The sequence below is a fragment of the Poecilia mexicana genome, unplaced genomic scaffold (assembly GCF_051168715.1).
Source record: "Poecilia mexicana isolate PSO_F unplaced genomic scaffold, ASM5116871v1 scaffold_2, whole genome shotgun sequence".
In the NCBI taxonomy this organism is placed as follows: domain Eukaryota; kingdom Metazoa; phylum Chordata; class Actinopteri; order Cyprinodontiformes; family Poeciliidae; genus Poecilia; species Poecilia mexicana.
In genome coordinates, this window is record NW_028263371.1 from 20735949 (window position 1) to 20754766 (window position 18818).

Here is an 18818-nt window from a genome sequence, read left to right on the forward strand (position 1 = left end):
CCAGTTTGAATTTGATCTTTATTGATCCAAAAAGACAAACAATATCAGACACTAAATGACGACAGACATGAGAAAATAAACAGGAGGAAAATCTTGGAGGTCAGAGGTCATCATCAGGATCCAGTCAGAGTCTCTTTAGACTCAAACTGCTGCAGCTTCAACCTCTGAGGACCAGCAGGACACAGAGACCGTTCTCTACTTTACAGAGATCAGAAATCCCACCTGCAGAGAGAAGAAGGAAGGAGAGATCAGATCAGTGAGTGTTTCCAGCCTCTCCAGCAGCAGTCAGTGACGCAGCACATCCAGTAGATGTTTCCAGGCTGCAGTCAGACTGATCTCAGAGCTGTGACCAAGATGAACCTGATCAGTTGTTTCCTGTTGAACTGAGAGAACAAGCAGATCTGAGATCAGATCTGCTGCTGCCACAGTTTGATGAATGAGGACCACTGTCTCTAGACATGTTGGACGGCTGGACGCTGGAGTCCAGCTGGACGTCCTGGAGACATGGACACAGCAACAACACTCATCTTCACACCAACACAAACACAGGAACACAGCAAGCTGCTGCTCCTCTGATTGGCTGATTGCTGTCTCTGTGTCCAATCAGGAAGCCTGAACCATTCTCCTCCCACTGAGAAGCTGCAGCGGTAACACTTTATTTGACGGGTATTGAATAAGACCGTCATGACACCCACATAAACATGACATAACACCTGTCATGAACATCAATAAGTCTTCATGACTATTTATGACTGTTGTCATAAAGCGTCGTTCGGTAAATTATGACACTTTTAATACAAAGTTGACATTATTCACAATGTCTTCATTATGACAACTTGTCATTAACTTCGCCAAAAATGTCTTCGTTATGACAACTTGTCATTAACTTCGCCAAAAATGTCTTCGTTCTGACAACTTGTCATTAACTTCGCCAAAAATGTCTTCGTTGTGACAACCAAGAAATCATGATCTGACATAATTTTTTAAATAAAAGTATTACTTTAAAAAATAGCTTTATGTAGTAATATTATATAGCTCTGCCATGATAATTTTCTTGATTGAATTGATCCTAAAGTTTTACAGCAAGATGTCTACAAAGCACTTACGAACATAGCATTTGAAACATTATTTAAGGCTGTTTAACCCTTGTGCGTGCGAGGACTGAGGCAAACGTAGAGAACTGTGGCAAATGATAAAGTTTTACGTGTGTGGGGTCGGTTGGACCCCTTTTCTAAACACAATTAAGTAGTGCAATACACCATGTCCACCAGTGAGAGGCAGCAGTCCACGAACAGGCGTGCAGTTTGTTGGTGAAGAAGAAATCTTCCATATTGTGGGGCAAACCATAGACATAATATAAGCATAGACGCCTCATGGACCGCTCCGGCGCAGGAAATACGGCGGCCATCTTGGAGCGGTATACCCTCCTACTTTGCTCAATCAAAACAGCAGAAGATGCCTCAGCACTGAGGGATATTGTTGTTCTGGTCGATGGATTATTGATGTGAGGGCTCCACAGATAACATTTCACAAGTAAGATGGACATATTATTGTGTATATATTGTGACTAGAATATTATTTTACTGTATTTATGTCCACCGGCGAGATACCAGCTAATATTAGCTACAGTGCTTGGTGTAATACGGGTTCAGCCCCGCTATGAAGGCTAACTGAGATTCCGTAAATCTAAAAACATTTATTATTCTCTAACATTGACTTAGATTATCTGACACAAGGGCCTATATTAGAAATGAAACAATATAACACATATTATAAAACTTATGTGTTATAACATTCACCGGCAAAGTTTACACAGGTGGTAAAGACTATTATTTATATTCTTTCACTCTGTCAAAAGTAAGATACATCCTAAATCTTCCGTTTTTGTTTTGAAAGTTTCCTAAAGACACGATGTGAGGAAGAAGACGGAGATATCTATAGAGAGACGGATTAACTGCAGCACGGATGAATCTCACATCGGATTTTGGACCGTGTGTTAGCTTTAGTGGCTAACACGGTTAGCCACTAAAGCTAACCGAGTCGGATTTTGGACTCAGCCGACGAGTACAAAATCCGAATATATATATATATATATATATATATATATATATATATATATATATATATATATATATATATATATATATATATATACGTTTATATATATAATTCAGTATTAATTATTTATTTGTGCCATTATTAATCTTTATTTATTAGTGTTTGTATAGTTATATAAATGTATATTGATATTACTAAATAATTTATTAAATACATTATGAACGGCTGTGTGCTTTGTAATATGCTCTTCATACATCGATATCAGAATATTCCATTCCTATTCTATTGTTATAGCCACTAAGCATATTTAAATATGATGAACTATGTATTAAAAACATACTTAAAAAATACAATTGTTTATAAATGTAGCTTTGATAGATGTTTCAATATGGTTTACAGTAACAAAAACGTGTGTTATGATCGATTAAATCCGCTGATACGTCATTGTGCCTGTTAAACACATAAGGCTGACTGGAGTGGAGTACCGCTCCAAGATGGCCGCCCGAAATCTCGTCAGCGACAATAGGCGAGAGCGGTGCATGAGGCGTCTATCCTTATATTATGTCTATGGGGCAAACCTAACACAAGTTATAACGGCCAGACATCCTGTTTAAAAAGAAGCTTAAGTTTCATACCTAATACATATGAGGTATGTATCTTATTAACTTTACTTTTTTTTTTTTTTTTTTTAGAAAATAACATCTATTTCTCTTTAATCTTAGCTATGAGCAATTCAAGCCAATCCTACCTTAGTTAATGTCAGCTAAAGTTATTAAACTCCATTACCGTAACGTTAGCCCTTAATATTAAATATATTTTAAAGACAGGCAAATTGTTTTTCCCTCCAATTTTAATCTAGCAAATCAAAAGCTAATATATTAGTCAAAGTTATCCTTCATGTGCATTATTTAGCGACTTGGCTGATGTGACACAGAGTTTGTGTTCTTTGCTTTGGCAACTTTAGCCACATGAAGACCCAGGCTAGCCTAAGGACACATGGTGGGGAGGACAAAGTTGGCTAATGAAGACATGCTACGAGTGTGGAGGATGATAATAAGGACCAGCCACCAGAGAAAGAAGTTCCTGTTTGACCAAAGAGAAAGAAGCAGATGAAATATTCCCCAAGAAAATTAGGTAAGTTGTTTTTGTGTTAATATTTTCACTATGTGAAGTGGGGTGGGACAGCCAGGTAAGTGGGGAATGGGGAGCAGGAATCAACATTCACCAGCTGAGTTAATAAGTTATGTTTTAGACAACTAAAAACTGGTGTTAAATCTATTTATTTATTTATTTATCTATAAGCTTCTTGCAAACAACCCTAAGTTAGAGTATCTGGTTAGAAATAATTTAGAATGCTCATTAAGTAAAAAGATACAGTCATTTGCCTAAAACTATACATTAAATGATGCTTTCTAAATAACAGTGGCAGTCTGTCTGAACTTCTGCCAGACAAATATTTGATCAGAATAATTTTGTTCAGCTCCAGTTATTATTCCACTTGTATTAAGAAATAATTGTATTGCACTTTATAACAACCAGTCATGTTAACTAGGCATTTGTCTGCCAGTCTACCATTCTGACAGTGTGCAGCAAGGGACAGTTTTGGAATGGTATTTAAATAAATGCTGGAATATGATGACATTGTTTTTTGTTTTTGTTCTTTTTTTAAGTGACCACAATGAATTGAGTCATCACTGAATAGATTCACCAAGTTTGAATTCATGAAAAGGCTTTCGCCATGATTAACTATTGCAAGAACAGCTGTAATTTCTGAGCATTTCTGACACCTTGAAAGAGCTGCTTCCAGGAAATGAAGACAAGAAGAAGATCTCCTGTTTTCAGAGCATTACAGGAAGGATATAACGAAGGAGATGGCAGAAGCAAAAAATGTTACTGTTGAAAGAACCTATTTTCTTAAGTTAAAGAATAAGTAATTCTGTTTTAGTTTTTCAATCAGCATTTCAGAGTAACAATATACTGACCAGACGTTAAACCCTCTGTTATCTTAGAACAAGTTATCTTTTGTTTTATTCCAATGTACAAAGGGTTTGTTCTACAGTTATGATGGTAGTTATAAGTAGTCCAGTATGTTTCACTTCATTTGAGTTAAGACTTAATATCAATGACTCTGTTAGCATAACATTTGACATTGTAATACTAAATTACAGCTTTATAATTGTTGCTACTAGTTTCCATTTACTTGAGGTAAAAGTTAATATTAATGACACTTAATGACTTTGTCATAATTGTTACTTGTTTCACTTGCAGAAACATTTAATATTAATGACACTGTAATGACACTTAATGACTTTGTCATAACTGTCGCTATTTGTTCCACTTTACTTGGGGGTAAAGTTAATATTAATGACACTGTAATGACACTTAATGACTTTGTCATAACTGTCGCTATTTGTTCCACTTTACTTGGGGGTAAAGTTAATATTAATGACACTGTAATGACACTTAATGACTTTGTCATAACTGTCGCTATTTGTTCCACTTTACTTGGGGGTAAAGTTAATATTAATGACACTGTAATGACACTTAATGACTTTGTCATAACTGTCGCTATTTGTTCCACTTTACTTGAGATAAGAGAAATTGTTAATGAGTGTTATTAAATCATTTGACAGTGTAATAAAGCTTATTGAAATCTTTACTGGTTCTCCTTCCTGTTTTGCTTTATTCCAGGGAGTGGAAATATTAATCATTGTTTTGTTAAAGCTTTTGCTAGTGTCATAATTAAATCATTATGCCTACTATTATGACAAAATTATGTTAGATCATGATTTCTTGGTTAATGACAAGTTGTCATAATGAAGACATTTTTGGCGAGGTTAATGACAAGTTGTCATAACAAATACATTTTTGGCGAGCTTAATGACAAGTTGTCATAACGAATACATTTTTGGCGAGGTTAGTGACAAGTTGTCATAACGAAGACATTTTGTCTAGATTAATGTCAAGTTGTCATAATGAAGACATTTTGACTAATGTCAACTTTGTATTAAAAGTGTCATTATTTACCGAATGACGCTTTATGACAACAGTCATAAATATTCATGAAGACTTATTGATGTTCATGACAGGTGTTATGTCATGTTTATGTGGGTGTCATGACGGTCTTATTCAATACCCGTCAAATAAAGTGTTACCGCTGCAGCTTTACTGGGAACACTGGAGCTTTGCTTTGATGCTAACTGGGTTTAGCTCAATATGCTGACAGCAGCTGGACTCACTACAAACATTTACTTACAGTAAATTATCTACAAGATCCTTCAGCTGATGAACATCTGAATCAAACAGTCCGTTCCATCTCAGGTCCAGTTCTCTCAGAGGGGGGCAGTTGGACTTCAGAGATTTATAGCTGTTATTTGACAACCTGCAGTTCCACAACCTGAATAAAGAATAAAAGATGAGCTGAAGCCAACAGGATGCAGGTGAACCAGTCCAACAGAACCAGTTAAAGATTCTCATGAATATTAAAGCCAACAAGCTGCTGCTTCAATAAAGACCTGCTGACTTCAGAACCAGAACCAGAACCTGGTACTGGGTCATGTTGTGTTGGAGGATTTTAGTCAGTAAAATCATTCCAGGTTCTGATCAAAGCGTTGAAGCATCAATCATTGATTATTGATTTGTTCCTGTCAGATTCCAGGAATTTACTTTTCTAGACTGGGTTGAATGACCTTTGACCTGCTTGACATGAGGGGGATTTCTACACACTGGGGGTCCGAATGCTGTCCTGTTCTGACCTCAGGTCAGCAGGTCCAACTCAGTTACACAGAGGGACTAAATTAAACTCTGGATCCAGGAACAAACTCAGAAAATATTTATTAGAACAGAAGAAATGAACTTTGATTTATGATCAATTATTTATAATTATTCACAGAAATACCAATAATTATATACCTCAATATCTCCAGACTGGATTCACGAGTCTGTAGAAAACCACAGAGCTCCTCCACTACGAAATCTATCAGGTGGGTCCCGCTCAGGTCCAGTTCTGTCAGATGGGTCGGGTTGGACTTCAGAGCTGAGAACAGAGACGTCCCGCTGGTCTTTGACAAACTGCAGATCTGCAATCTGAATAAAGAATAAAAGATGAGCTGAAGCCAACAGGATGCAGATTAAAACTGAAATATGAACAAATAAATTATAAAAATGTCGAAAATTAATTCCCCTGAATGTAAAAGTCTGAGAAACATGAACTGATTCTAACATCTGTGTGCTGTTAGAGTTGTTGCAAGCGTAGCATTAGCATCCCCCACAAGGGATTTTGTGAATAGTCAAAACAGTGACATCACAGAAAACAGGAAATCTGTTTACATGGTGCTTGATGATTGACAGTAATGCACACGCATCTGAATCCATCTTTCATCTTTTGTGGTGTCATTTGTATGTATACCATCTATAAGTGATGGGCCAGACGACACCGAAACCTCGGCACATGCACCAAGCAAACAAGATGAAACTCTGTGTCGGTGCGCGTATCACTTTAAGGAAAACCACGTGACCGATACAGTTCCCGTGTCGTTTGGATGTGACCGCGCCAAATTGTATTGATGACGGAGAAACTGTATCAACACGTTTGTGGGTTTTGTTGGATGGAGATACTTTGTGATTTGGTTTTTGCCTCGTATTTGAATCCCCGCATGGATCAACAGAGGAAGAGGAAGTTTTCTCCCGTGTGGGATCATTTTGATCTTATAACGGAAAATAATTATTCCGTTCTCATTTCTACTTTTGATAATTTTTCTTTCGGATTATTAAAATTCCTTTCCATGGGATATTTGAATTCGTTTTACATGGATTAACTTTTAGTCATATTGAAGGTGAAAAATGTAGGATTTGCTCCCAGGTTTTGTCTTACTGTAACCGGAGCACTTCCACAATGCGGAGGCGTCAACATGTCCGGCATGAGGAGGATGAACCAGTTAACACTCCTCCTGTCTTTATTTCATGTGCCGAATTTACCTGCAATGACTTTCTAAATCCAGCAGATGTCACTGTAAGTGACAAAGCAACAGTCTCAGCACAATGTCGACAGTTTGGGAAATGTGCCACATCCAGCGAGGCCTCATCTGCCCATCGCTCTCTCATTTTGCATCTTGACCTTTGACCTGCTTGACATGAGGGGGATTTCTACACACTGGGGGTCTGAATGCTGTCCTGTTCTGACCTCAGGTCAGGAGGTCCAACTCAGTTACACAGAGGGACTAAATTAAACTCTGGATCCAGGAACAAACTCAGAAAATATTTATTAGAACAGAAGATAACTGATTTTCAGATCAATTACATCAAATTATTCATAGAAATATTAATAACTATATACCTCAATTTCTCCAGTCTGCAGCCTTCAGTCTGTAGAAAACCACAGAGTTCCTCCACTTCAGAATCTCCCAGGTTGGTGCCCATCAGTTCCAGTTCTGTCAGATGGGTCGGTTTGGACTTCAGAGCTGAGAACAGAGACGTCCAGCTGGTCTCTGACAACCAGCAGATCTTCAATCTGAATAAAGAATAAAATATGAGTTGAAGCCAACAGGATGCAGTTAAAACTGAAAAATGAACAAATAAATAATAAAATGTAGAAAATTAATTTCCCTCAATGTAAAATAAACATGATGAACTGATTCTAACATCTGATCCAGTCAAACTGGTTTAAAGAGTCCAAACCAGCAGAACCAGAACATTTGATCAACAAAGAAACTCAAAGTTTTCTATGAGCAGCAGCCTGGATGAGGTGAGCTATTTCTGCTGGTTCCTGATCATCAGCTGGAGACCCGACTTGGTAACCAGATCAGAACCACTCAGTTTATTCATGAATGGCCTTGGGTTCTTCTTAAAGCTGCTGAAAGCCAATGGAGGCCATTATTTCCTAAGGAGACGTGACCTGATGAAGCTTCATCACAGAGACGAGGCTCCAACCGACTGACAGCTGTCAGACTGAAGAGGACGGTTCCTCTCTGACCCGGCCCAACAGAACCACAGCTTCAGGACAAAGTGAGGAACCTGCTGCTGCTGCAAACCTCACTGTCATTCAGTTCATCTAGATTTGCTTTTCTACAATCAGTCACTTCTTAGATGTTTCATTAATGATGATTTGAACTGGTCAGTGTTTGTGGCTCGACTGGAGGAAAACATTTCATTCTGGATGTAAAGATGAGAATCAGAAATAAAACAATCTGAATCTTTACCAACCAAACTGAAACATCTCCATCATTAATTAACTTCATTTGAATTATTTTACTCATTTTGTTCATCAGTCAGAAACATTTTAAAAACTGAAAAACAAAGTTCAATGATCTCAAAGTCTGAAATAAGAAAATGATTAATTTATAAGGTAAAAAGTTTTTGAGATTTTATTCTGGTATTTAAACAGATTTTTATAAAAGAAAATATATTAGAATAAAATTATGTAATAAACTAAGAATTAAAGTATCAATGAATGATTTTATAGGATAAATAGAGAAAACAAACCTGAGATTCTCCACTTTTCTGACTGAACTCTCCAGTATCTCAGACAGATTCTTCATATCAGAGTCTCCATTTATAATTTCCAGTTTAGTCAGATGTGAGTTGGACTTCAGAGCTGAAGCCACAACGTCACATTCTTCCTGTTGGATCTCACAGCCACCAAGTCTGTGATGAGAGAAGAAATAAATTCAGTTCTAATGAAATCAATCTGGATCATAAACAGATAAAATATGATAACAGTGATGTCATCATGATGTCATCATCTGATCAACATCTGATCTTCAGTTTACTGAGTTTGACCAGACAGAGAGTCTGTGCAGCTCCTGACTAAAGTCCAGGTTCTGGTTCTGGTCCAGGCTTCATGTCCTCAGACCTTCAGCTCAGTCAGATGTTGAAGATCTTCTATCATCTGTGAAGGAAAGTTCAGTTTCTCTGCAGCATCAGAGCTTCAAAGGAGCTGCAGCAGCTGATGAAGAGGCTGACTGAGCTGAATGAAGGAAACTACTGGAGATGATGGAGAGAAGGAGGAACTGCTCACAGCTCTGACAAGTCACACTGACTTGGACTAGACCGTTTGGCTCCTTGAGATCTTCCACCAAGCAGGAAGTGAGTTATAAATGAAGTGAGCAGAGCAGGAAGTCCAGCCTGCTGTGGACCTCTGGCATCTCTGGGTTTGTTTAGCCCATATCTGCTGCTGCAGCATCTAGAATCCTCCTCATCATTAATAATAGTAGTATATTCTATAGAAACGTGGCTCCCAGCAGCAGATTATTAAATGCTGCCACAGAGGAAACTGGGAGCAGACCAGACACATGATGCTCCCAGTTGTGTCTCCATTCATCTGCTGGATTTGATGCTGTAACAAAGTAGAAAGTGGACAGTCATCAACCTGCTTCAGCTAAAAGTTGCAGATTGTTCTGGTCGTCCTGCAGAGCAGCAGCAGAACCGGTCCTGCTGCTCCTTCAGGTCTGGACCGTCCTCTGTTGACCTGAGAGGAACTGGGACAAACTGGCTGGAAGAGGGACACGTGTCTCTGCAGTGGTCTGTCCATCGTCTCAGAGGAACAAAGGTTTGGATGTCAGAAGAAATTGTTGCTAAACTCATATATATATATATATATATATATATATATATATATATATATATATATATATATATATATATATATATATATATATATATATATATATATATATATGTATATATATCTATCTACACACACACACATAAACTGAGCTCTTTACGAAGGACCTTATTGTGGCAGAGCATTATGTGGACAGGTGGCGAGCAGAAGATCTGGTCCCTGATATCGGAACTAAAGCTGTTCATCTGGCCTGAGGAGCCGATGTGGGTCATTAAAGACCAGAACCCAAGAACCGACCAGGAAGCAGAACCTCAGAACCAGCAGACCAGCCCAGAGCTGCTTTGACCTTTGACCTTTCTGTTTGGAGCTGCTGAGACTCAGTGGGCGTGGCCAGGTCATCAACCTACCTCGATCAACTGGTCCCAGAGTTCCCCGTATACAAACTGAGTTGTTGCTTTTCACATTAGTCGTTTTTGTTTTCATGCAACATTTTCATCATTGATTCATTCAAACTCTGATTTACTGACCAACATCCTTCAAGTTTATTTAGCTATAAGTTAATTTAAAATAAAAATTCCGTTACTTTTTATTCAAACACTGAAGATCAACCAGTTAATATCATTTATATTTTATCTCCATAGATTCACATGAATGGGCTAGAAACTGGTTTCTTACTTTCTGTCCGATGGTCCAGGTTCAGTACTGAAGTCTGGAGGATGATCTTTGGACCCGTCACTCCTCATAGACGGACTGATGGGTCCTGGAGGTTCTGATTTGGACCCGTCACTCTTCATAGAAGAACTGATGGATCCTGGAGGTTCTGATTTGGACTCGATAGACGGACTGATGGATCCTGGAGGTTCTGGTTTGGACCCGTCACTCTTCATAGGCGGACTGATGGGTTCTGGAGGTTCTGGTTTGGACTCGATAGACGGACTGATGGGTCCTGGAGGTTCTGGTTTGGACCCGTCACTCTTCATAGGCGGACTGATGGGTTCTGGAGGTTCTGGTTTGGACTCGATAGACGGACTGATGGGTCCTGGAAGTTCTGGTTTGGACTCGATAGACGGACTGATGGGTCCTGGAGGTTCTGGTTTGGACTCGATAGACAGACTGATGGGTCCTGGAGGTTCTGATTTGGACTCGTCACTCTTCATAGAAGGACTGATGGGTCCTGGAGGTTCTGGTTTGGACTCGATAGACGGACTGATGGGTCCTGGAGGTTCTGGTTTGGACTCGATAGACGGACTGATGGGTCCTGGAGGTTCTGGTTTGGACCCGTCACTCTTCATAGGCGGACTGATGGGTTCTGGAGGTTCTGGTTTGGACTCGATAGACGGACTGATGGGTCGTGGAGGTTCTGGTTTGGACTCGATAGACGGACTGATGGGTCCTGGAGGTTCTGGTTTGGACCCGTCACTCTTCATAGACGGACTGATGGGTCCTGGAGGTTCTGGTTTGGACTCGTCACTCTTCATAGGCAGACTGATGGGTCCTGGAGGTTCTGATTTGGACCCGTCACTCCTTATAGACGGACTAATGGGTCCTGGAGGTTCTGGTTTGGACTCGATAGACGGACTGATGGGTCCTGGAGGTTCTGGTTTGGACCCGTCACTCTTCATAGGCGGACTGATGGGTCCTGGAGGTTCTGGTTTGGACTCGATAGACGGACTGATGGGTCCTGGAGGTTCTGGTTTGGACCTGTCACTCTTCATAGAAGGACTGATGGGTCCTGGAGGTTCTGGTTTGGACCCGTCACTCTTCATAGGCGGACTGATGGGTCCTGGAGGTTCTGGTTTGGACTCGATAGACGGACTGATGGGTCCTGGAGGTTCTAGTTTGGACCCGTCACTCTTCATAGAAGGACTGATGGGTCCCTGAGGTTCTGATTTGGACCCGTCACTCTTCATAGGCGGACTGATGGGTCCTGGAGGTTCTGATTTGGACTCGTCACTCTTCATAGAAGGACTGATGGGTCCTGGAGGTTCTGGTTTGGACTCGATAGACGGACTGATGGGTCCTGGAGGTTCTGGTTTGGACTCGATAGACGGACTGATGGGTCCTGGAGGTTCTGGTTTGGACCCGTCACTCTTCATAGAAGGACTGATGGGTCCCTGAGGTTCTGATTTGGACCCGCCACTCTTCATAGAAGGACTGATGGGTCCCTGAGGTTCTGATTTGGACCTGTCACTCCTTATAGACGGACTGATGGGTCCTGGAGGTTCTGCTCTGTCCTCCTTTAGATCCAGATCTTCCATCTTCTGGACTGCTGCAGAGAGAAACCAGAACCAGTCAGTCCAGTGATCCAGTTCCAGTAAGTGTCCCGTGAAGCAGAAAGCTGGTTCCCATCATGAGTTCAGAGGATCAGAGGAACCTGATTCCAGCAGTATCATCTGATTTGAATCGGCTCCTTCACTCCTTCATGACCTTCTGATGTCTGCTGGCTCGTCTCCTCACAAACATCAAGGGCCTCATGCATAAAGCACGAAAAATGTGCGGCGCCATATTTTACGCACAAGTCGGCATGTATAAAAATTAACTTTGCGTCAAAGTTTGCATAAATATATCTACTTTTTCGCTGACGTGAAAATGTGCGGCAGCCACGCAAAGTTTTCCTTTTGACAATATCAAACTACAAAGAGTCAAAACTCACCTAAAGTCATTTAGACCAAGAAGCATCAAACCCCGATGTTTTTTTTCATGGTTTTAATATTTTATTGTTTAAACATAAACAATGAAACTGAACCGCATTTATCCTCAGACAATAAGCTAACACGCACACAAAATAAAGAAAATGAAAAGAAAAGGATGTGAAAACGTCACTCAAATGTAAATAATATGTTTCCTCAGTTTTTGTCTCATAAAGATGTAACACATCGGTCTGTGTGCCAGAGCGAATTAAATGCATCTATGGGGTAATGTCATTCTCACCAAAAAAGAAAACAGGGTTGAATCAGCAGATTAACTGCAAACAGGTTTGATTATTTTAAGGTGATGATAGTGTAGACAATCACAGGTATTCAAGTAGCTGCGCAAAGGTGAGCAGTGTAAATGTGGAGCTTTCGCTCTGATGGAGAACATCGGCAATGGACGGATTCAGAGGGAGCGATTGATCATATTGATCTGCTGGGAAATGATGATGATGGTTTATTAGCGTTTAGATTAATCCAGACTGATCATCCTGGAGCTCTGAGCAAAACTTAAATAAGGAGCCATGTGGTACCGGTACCGGTCCAGCTGCAGTCATCGTTCAGTCGAACCGCCTGCTTTGTGAATGCGCCTTGTGGACAGAAGCATCTTTATTCTGTAAATGTACAATTTATACACATGATTCTACTATTTAGAATTAAGGTTGACATTCCCACTCAGAGGACCCTCTGTCTGTTTTTAAATCCCGGCTGAACGCTCTGCTGTTCAGACAGGCATTTGGACTTCGATCTATTTATTCATTTGGATTTGTTTTTCTTTATAATGCATTATTTTTATTCTTGTGAGGTGACATGTGTCCTGAAAGCACCTTTTAAATAAAATATATAGTTATTATTACAAATACTTATACTGCTACAAACAAGGACGTTGCCATGGTTACTGCTTCACGTGGTGGCAGACTTCTGGGTATTTATACTAATTTACACTAAGATGTATTTATCGGTCCTTTAGGTCCCGCAAATTAGGATTTATAAAGGAAAGGTGTGCAGCCACTGCGTGCGCACGGCTTTATGCATCCGATTTTTTTTGTGCGCCGCGCTAATCTACATTTTTCCGTACTCCAAGTTTTAGTGTGAAAACCGCGCAGTCTTTTATGCATGAGGCCCCTGGAGAACTTCTGAGTTCAGGAAGAAAATCAGAGCTAAAACTGAGTTTGAAATTGGAATCATGTTTGTGTTTTTCCTTTGTTTCCTTTGCAGTGAATAAAATAGTAACCAGACCTGTTAGCAGTCTCTGTTAGCTGCGATGCTCACACACACGCACACGCACACACACACACACACACACACACACACACACACACACGTTTGTGTGGCTAACGTGTGCCGACACACATTTGTCAGGCTATTTTTGTGGGGACTTTCCATTGACGTCCATTCATTCCCAACCCCCTACCTAACTATGACATACTTGAACATTTTTAATTTGCCCTCATGCCTACAAATATCGCTCTATTGATTCAAAATTTGACGATGACATCGCACCGAGTCTCAGCTTCCAAAAAATCTTGTCAAAATAGCTCGGGGGCTGATGGTTTTCTGTCAAGGTGCTTCAGAGCGTACACAGGGTAAACTCAGGCTTCCTGCCATTCATTTTCATTCTTTTGTCAAAAATTTCAGAGCTCCTCGTACACCATGTCTCTCTCATCGATGCTATTACTGTGAGTGAGCTACAGATATGAATCACGGTACTATCAGAGACGAGAAATAGCCTGCTCATATGCTTCTAACGGTTTTTGGATCCGTCTTATGGATTCTGAAGTGGAAGCAGATGTTTGGACTGTTTTTTCTAAATTAGAGACCAGTTTTGTAAGAGGGTATATGAACAACAAAAGTTTCATTGGCATGAAGCCATTTATTCTGAGGCTGTGAATTTGTTCAGTTTTTATCTGAACTGAACTTTAAGTCAGTTCTAGTTAATAGTGAGGGGTCATGACCCCCACCAGGAAATCCTGATCTGATCTGTGAAGGAGACTCCAAAGAGGAAAACTGGGAAAACTATTGAGAATTCAAGAAGTTTTCTAAAAATCACAACATGATGTGTTGGTCAATCTGAGTTCAGTTTGAAGAGATTTGTTTATCATTTAGAGTTTAATTAAAGGCACTAGAGGCTGTAAGAGCAGATTTAATGAACTGTGTGTCTCACCTTTAACAGGAGACAAAGAGGACAAACCCAGCTGGTTGGACAGGGTGGGATCTCTGAGATGAAGACTTTTGATCATCAGTCTGCAGGCTTTCTGTCCTTTCATCCTCACAGTATCTATGGTGTTACGAGCCTTGTCGGTTATGATTGGGTTCCCTCGAATTATCGCTCGCTTCTCCAAACGTATAAGGACACGATCTGTCTCCAAGTCATCAAGGAGCTGAGTCATGATTTCCTCAGAAACTCTCTTCACAAACTCAGGGCGAACCTTGAAAAGTTTTTCCTCTGCAGACAGAAATCAGAAACAGGATTAATTCAAATTGACGTCTGAGAGAAAAACGTGATGAAGATCAACTATTCATGTTGCTCCATCCAGAGATTCAGAGTCTGTTGATCCTCAGGTCTAAACCTGCTGTTGTGTTTCTGCCTCATATCTGAGTGACGACCACTGATTCTGTCTACATGAGACCAAATGAAGCTTCTGGTTCATCACTTTCTATCCTCACTGCAGGAAGAACAATAAACGAAACACCTTCTAAATATGGAGCTGAACTATTTTAGGAAAACAGGAAACTATATTAGTGAATATTGTGATGAAAATATTTATTAACAAACATCTTCATTAGTTTTCTTTCTTCATCTCTATCTCTAAGCTTTAGCATCTCTGTCACCAAATGTTGGAGTAAAAGGCACAGGAACTCTTTTGATCTGAGATAATAAATTATTAATAAATGATGTGATTACTGGATAAATGAATTAGTGTATATAGTAAATATTCCTGAAGTATCAGAGCTGCTGGCCTGTTCTTCACTTCGGTTCCTTTTAGTTTCCATCTGAGTTCAGTTTTTACCTTCAGGTTTCACAGAAACTCACAATGTTTCCACCAGAGCTTCACTGAACAGGAAGCATGAAAACAATAAAGACACTGAGGCTGAGCTTCATCACATGGCAGCAACACAGGCTGTGATTGGTCAGTTTGATCCTTTAAGATTCTTCATTTCTGCTTCTGATCACTTACCTAAATCCACTTCCTGCTGCTGTGCCATCATTTACCTGGAAAACATGAAGGATTCATTATGTTTCAGAGTTTATTTCATAAATAATTTACTTTGCTCTTATGAAGTTAGAAGGGTAACTAAAAATGCCAGATTGTTAAAATAAAATCAGTGATATAAACATTAATTTATCATATTTTACTCCATGAGGAACAATATTCCTGTTAATTTTCTGCACTGACTGTTAATCATTCTAGGATTTTATTTCCTTCAGGCTGAAATGAAAACGTCTTTAAATCCTGCCTGTTGCTTCTGACTGTAATGTGTTGCTGCTACCACTAGATGGCAGCATCAGCTGCAGAAAGCTCCTCCAGAAAGGAGTCTGGTTTCCTGCTCAGGTCTTTAGTTGTCAGGTGAGCAGATTAATCCCTGTTTCTCTGCATCATCATCATGATGAAGGTTCTCCTCTCCCTCAGCTGAAGTTTTTCTGCTTTGGACAGAAAGTCCATGTTTCTGTCTCTGACCTCCAGAACTAGCTGGTTCTGATCAGACATTATTGGGTTTTAAAGGACAAAATGAAACAGAACTGAAGCCTTCAGAAGATCGTCCTTCATTAAAATCTTCTCTCTAGTCTTTGTCTCACTGTGAAGATGAAATAAATCTGATCATGTTTTTAACAACATGAGGACGAAGTTAAGAACAGTTTTATGACGTTCTAGTTTTAAATGTCCATCCTGGGTTCCAGATGGAAAAACTTATTTATTAAATGTTGAATTTGGGTCTAAAAAGTCAATTTTATGTTCAAGAAAACAATAATCAGTCAAATCAGCATTAAAGCATCTATTATAACATAGAGAAAAAGTTTCATTCTAATGAGGAAAAATCAGCATGAAGAGATCTGCTGTGATTCATATATGATAAAAAAAAACCCCCAATGAAGTCAACTTCTTCAAAAGAGAGAAACGTCTTATACAAATGTGGAGACAGTGTCCACATATTTACACCTGCTGTGATGTCCAAACACGGCTGATGGACTGATCAGGTTTTATTGACATAAAAACAATCAGCTGATCGATTTATCATCTGAACTCAGATTCAAACTTTCTGATTTCAACAGGATTGTCCAGGAGAAGTGAAGGCTTTAGGTTTGTCTTTTCCCCTCAGACTCAGCTGTAGAGCAGATCTCATTCCTGCAGAGGAAAACCTTTAGACTGGATCTGACTGACTGCTGGAAAACCAGCTGAAGCCTGAGACGGACCAGACAGGAAGTGGGTCTCTGATACTCTGAACTGATGCACCAATAAAGAGGCAGCAGTGATCCAGGTAGGATGGAGCCACTGTTCCTCCATGTTCTGGTTCTGAGACTCCAGGGGGCGCTGCTGCTTTTTACACCTTGACCTCCTGTCAGTGACAGCGCCACCTTGAGTCTGGACTGAGATCCAGAATGTCACACATAATCTACAAACGGTGCATAATGTTCTTAATATTTGAGTTATTTTCACACAAACAGCAGCTTTATCACTGAAATGTGACACAACATCATGATGACTGAATGGTGTGAATTTATCTGTGCAGCTCTGGGTTTAAAAAGATGAATTTTAAATCATGTTTCTGAGCCTGGCATGTTTGCAGCAGCAGAAGCAGGAATCTGGTTGGAGCTGCAGAAGTTCACAAGTATGCAATAGCTAATAAAATACTAATATTATATAATTAATATTTGTTTTGGTCTCATTGTGGAAAAATATGTTTAAAGGATGTGAATACTTTTCCATAGCGCTGGATTTAAAAGTCAGACTTTAAGTCTGGTTTCTGTCTTTCATGTTTAGATAAATTATCCAATAATGTCACTTAAAATAACTGATAAAAATCACTGAAACCAGGTGAATGATCTCATCATACCTGACTCACCTGAGGCTCCGCCCCTTCTCATGACTAACACATGGAAATAATTTAAATGTTTTAAAAACTGTTCACTCAACATGTTCCTGTAATTCCACATGATGCTGTTTAGTTGATTTTCACCAGGTGATTTCAGAGTCAAACTCGTTTGCTACAGGAACCGAACCACGAGGGTCAAAGGTCAAAAATCTGCCACCCACCCAAAGAGGAAAAACTGCAGTGGTTCTAAAGAGACTCTCAGTTTATTTATATTAAATAAACTAAACACTGAACCCAAATAGAAAAACTAAAACTTCAAAACATCTCTGAATATTAACAGAGAACCAGAATATGGAGACAAGTAGATTTATTTAATTCACCAGAAGGTTTAATTTTAGTTTATGAATATTTGAGATATCAGCCAGTGGAAAAATTCAGTGATTAAAATAGAAAAACACACAAAGAGCTTAGAAACAGTTATGAAAATTATTACTGTGATTTAACCAATAATATAGCAGATATTTGTGATTTCATAATAAACATTTAATTATCATAAACTCACAAATGGAGTGACTGTCTGAGTGGAGGAAAGTTTTCTTGCTATTAAAGAAGTTTAGTTTAAACCTCTGAGCTCTCCAGGACAAATCTAACATTTTTAATTATGATTTTCTTGTAAAGTCAAAATGTAAAAAATAAATAAATAAATAAAATTTAAATATTTGATCCAAGATGGCCGACTTCCTGCTGGGTGTGTAAAACGGGTCCAATAGTTTTTACAGGTTCTGATGATTTGATGCTTTAACTCAGTTCAGGTATAAATAACAGCAGTGGGTGGGGTGGATGAGGATTACTAAGGGGTTGTTATGTCACTATAATAACTTATTATTGATCAATAATTGATTGAAATGATCAGCTGTCCTCTGTCACCACAGACTGATTCCATCTGGACTTTCTACTGATAAAAGCCCAGATAAATCATCTCTGATCAATAAATTATTGACTTCATATTGAAATATTTTCCATCCACCAACCAGAACCCAGATATCTCAGAACCTTCTGGTACCAGTTTGAATCCACTATGAAACTGGGAGCAAACTCAGCTGGTTGTCTGGGTTACAGATGAAAACTCAAAGAAAATCAGAGTTTCTGACTGAAATCAGGAGCTGCAGCTCTGCATCAGAACCAGAACCAGAACCAGAACCAGAACCAGGCCCAGTTCTGGTTCTGGTTCTGGTTCTGTCCAGCAGCTCAAAGAGAGAAAACCCAGTCAGGACTGGAAACCAGTAGAAAGTGGAGTTAAAACTCACCTGATCAGATCTTTGCTTCTTCTGTTCACACAAACCGAGTCGGAGCAAACAGGAGAAATGGACCTGATTCTGCAGAACTTAAACCGGATCCACCTGAGGCTCCGCCCCCTCTGACAGCAGACGCGTGTTCACCTGTTGAAATGTTAGGAATCCTGTCTGATCATTGAT

At 39.5% G+C, this 18818-nt stretch overlaps 1 protein-coding gene and 1 long non-coding RNA gene across 2 annotated transcripts; one reads left to right on the forward strand and one right to left on the reverse strand.

The window, feature by feature from the left end:
* LOC106915699 (uncharacterized) lies at positions 1-18742 on the reverse strand. Its single transcript, XM_088003781.1, has 9 exons — positions 18651-18742; positions 15489-15523; positions 14474-14755; positions 10295-11888; positions 8539-8700; positions 7394-7567; positions 5971-6144; positions 5315-5455; positions 1-222 (listed from the first exon to the last, which is right to left on the reverse strand). Exons 2-9 carry the CDS (start codon positions 15517-15519, stop codon positions 210-212), a joined length of 2571 nt encoding a protein of 856 aa, XP_087859907.1. The 5' UTR covers positions 15520-15523; positions 18651-18742; the 3' UTR covers positions 1-209.
* Positions 2473-4715, forward strand: LOC148160573 (uncharacterized). The gene is made up of 2 exons (XR_015762344.1): positions 2473-3192; positions 3729-4715. It is a non-coding gene; the product is annotated as an uncharacterized LOC148160573 (long non-coding RNA).
* Positions 18743-18818: the final 76 nt, after the last annotated feature.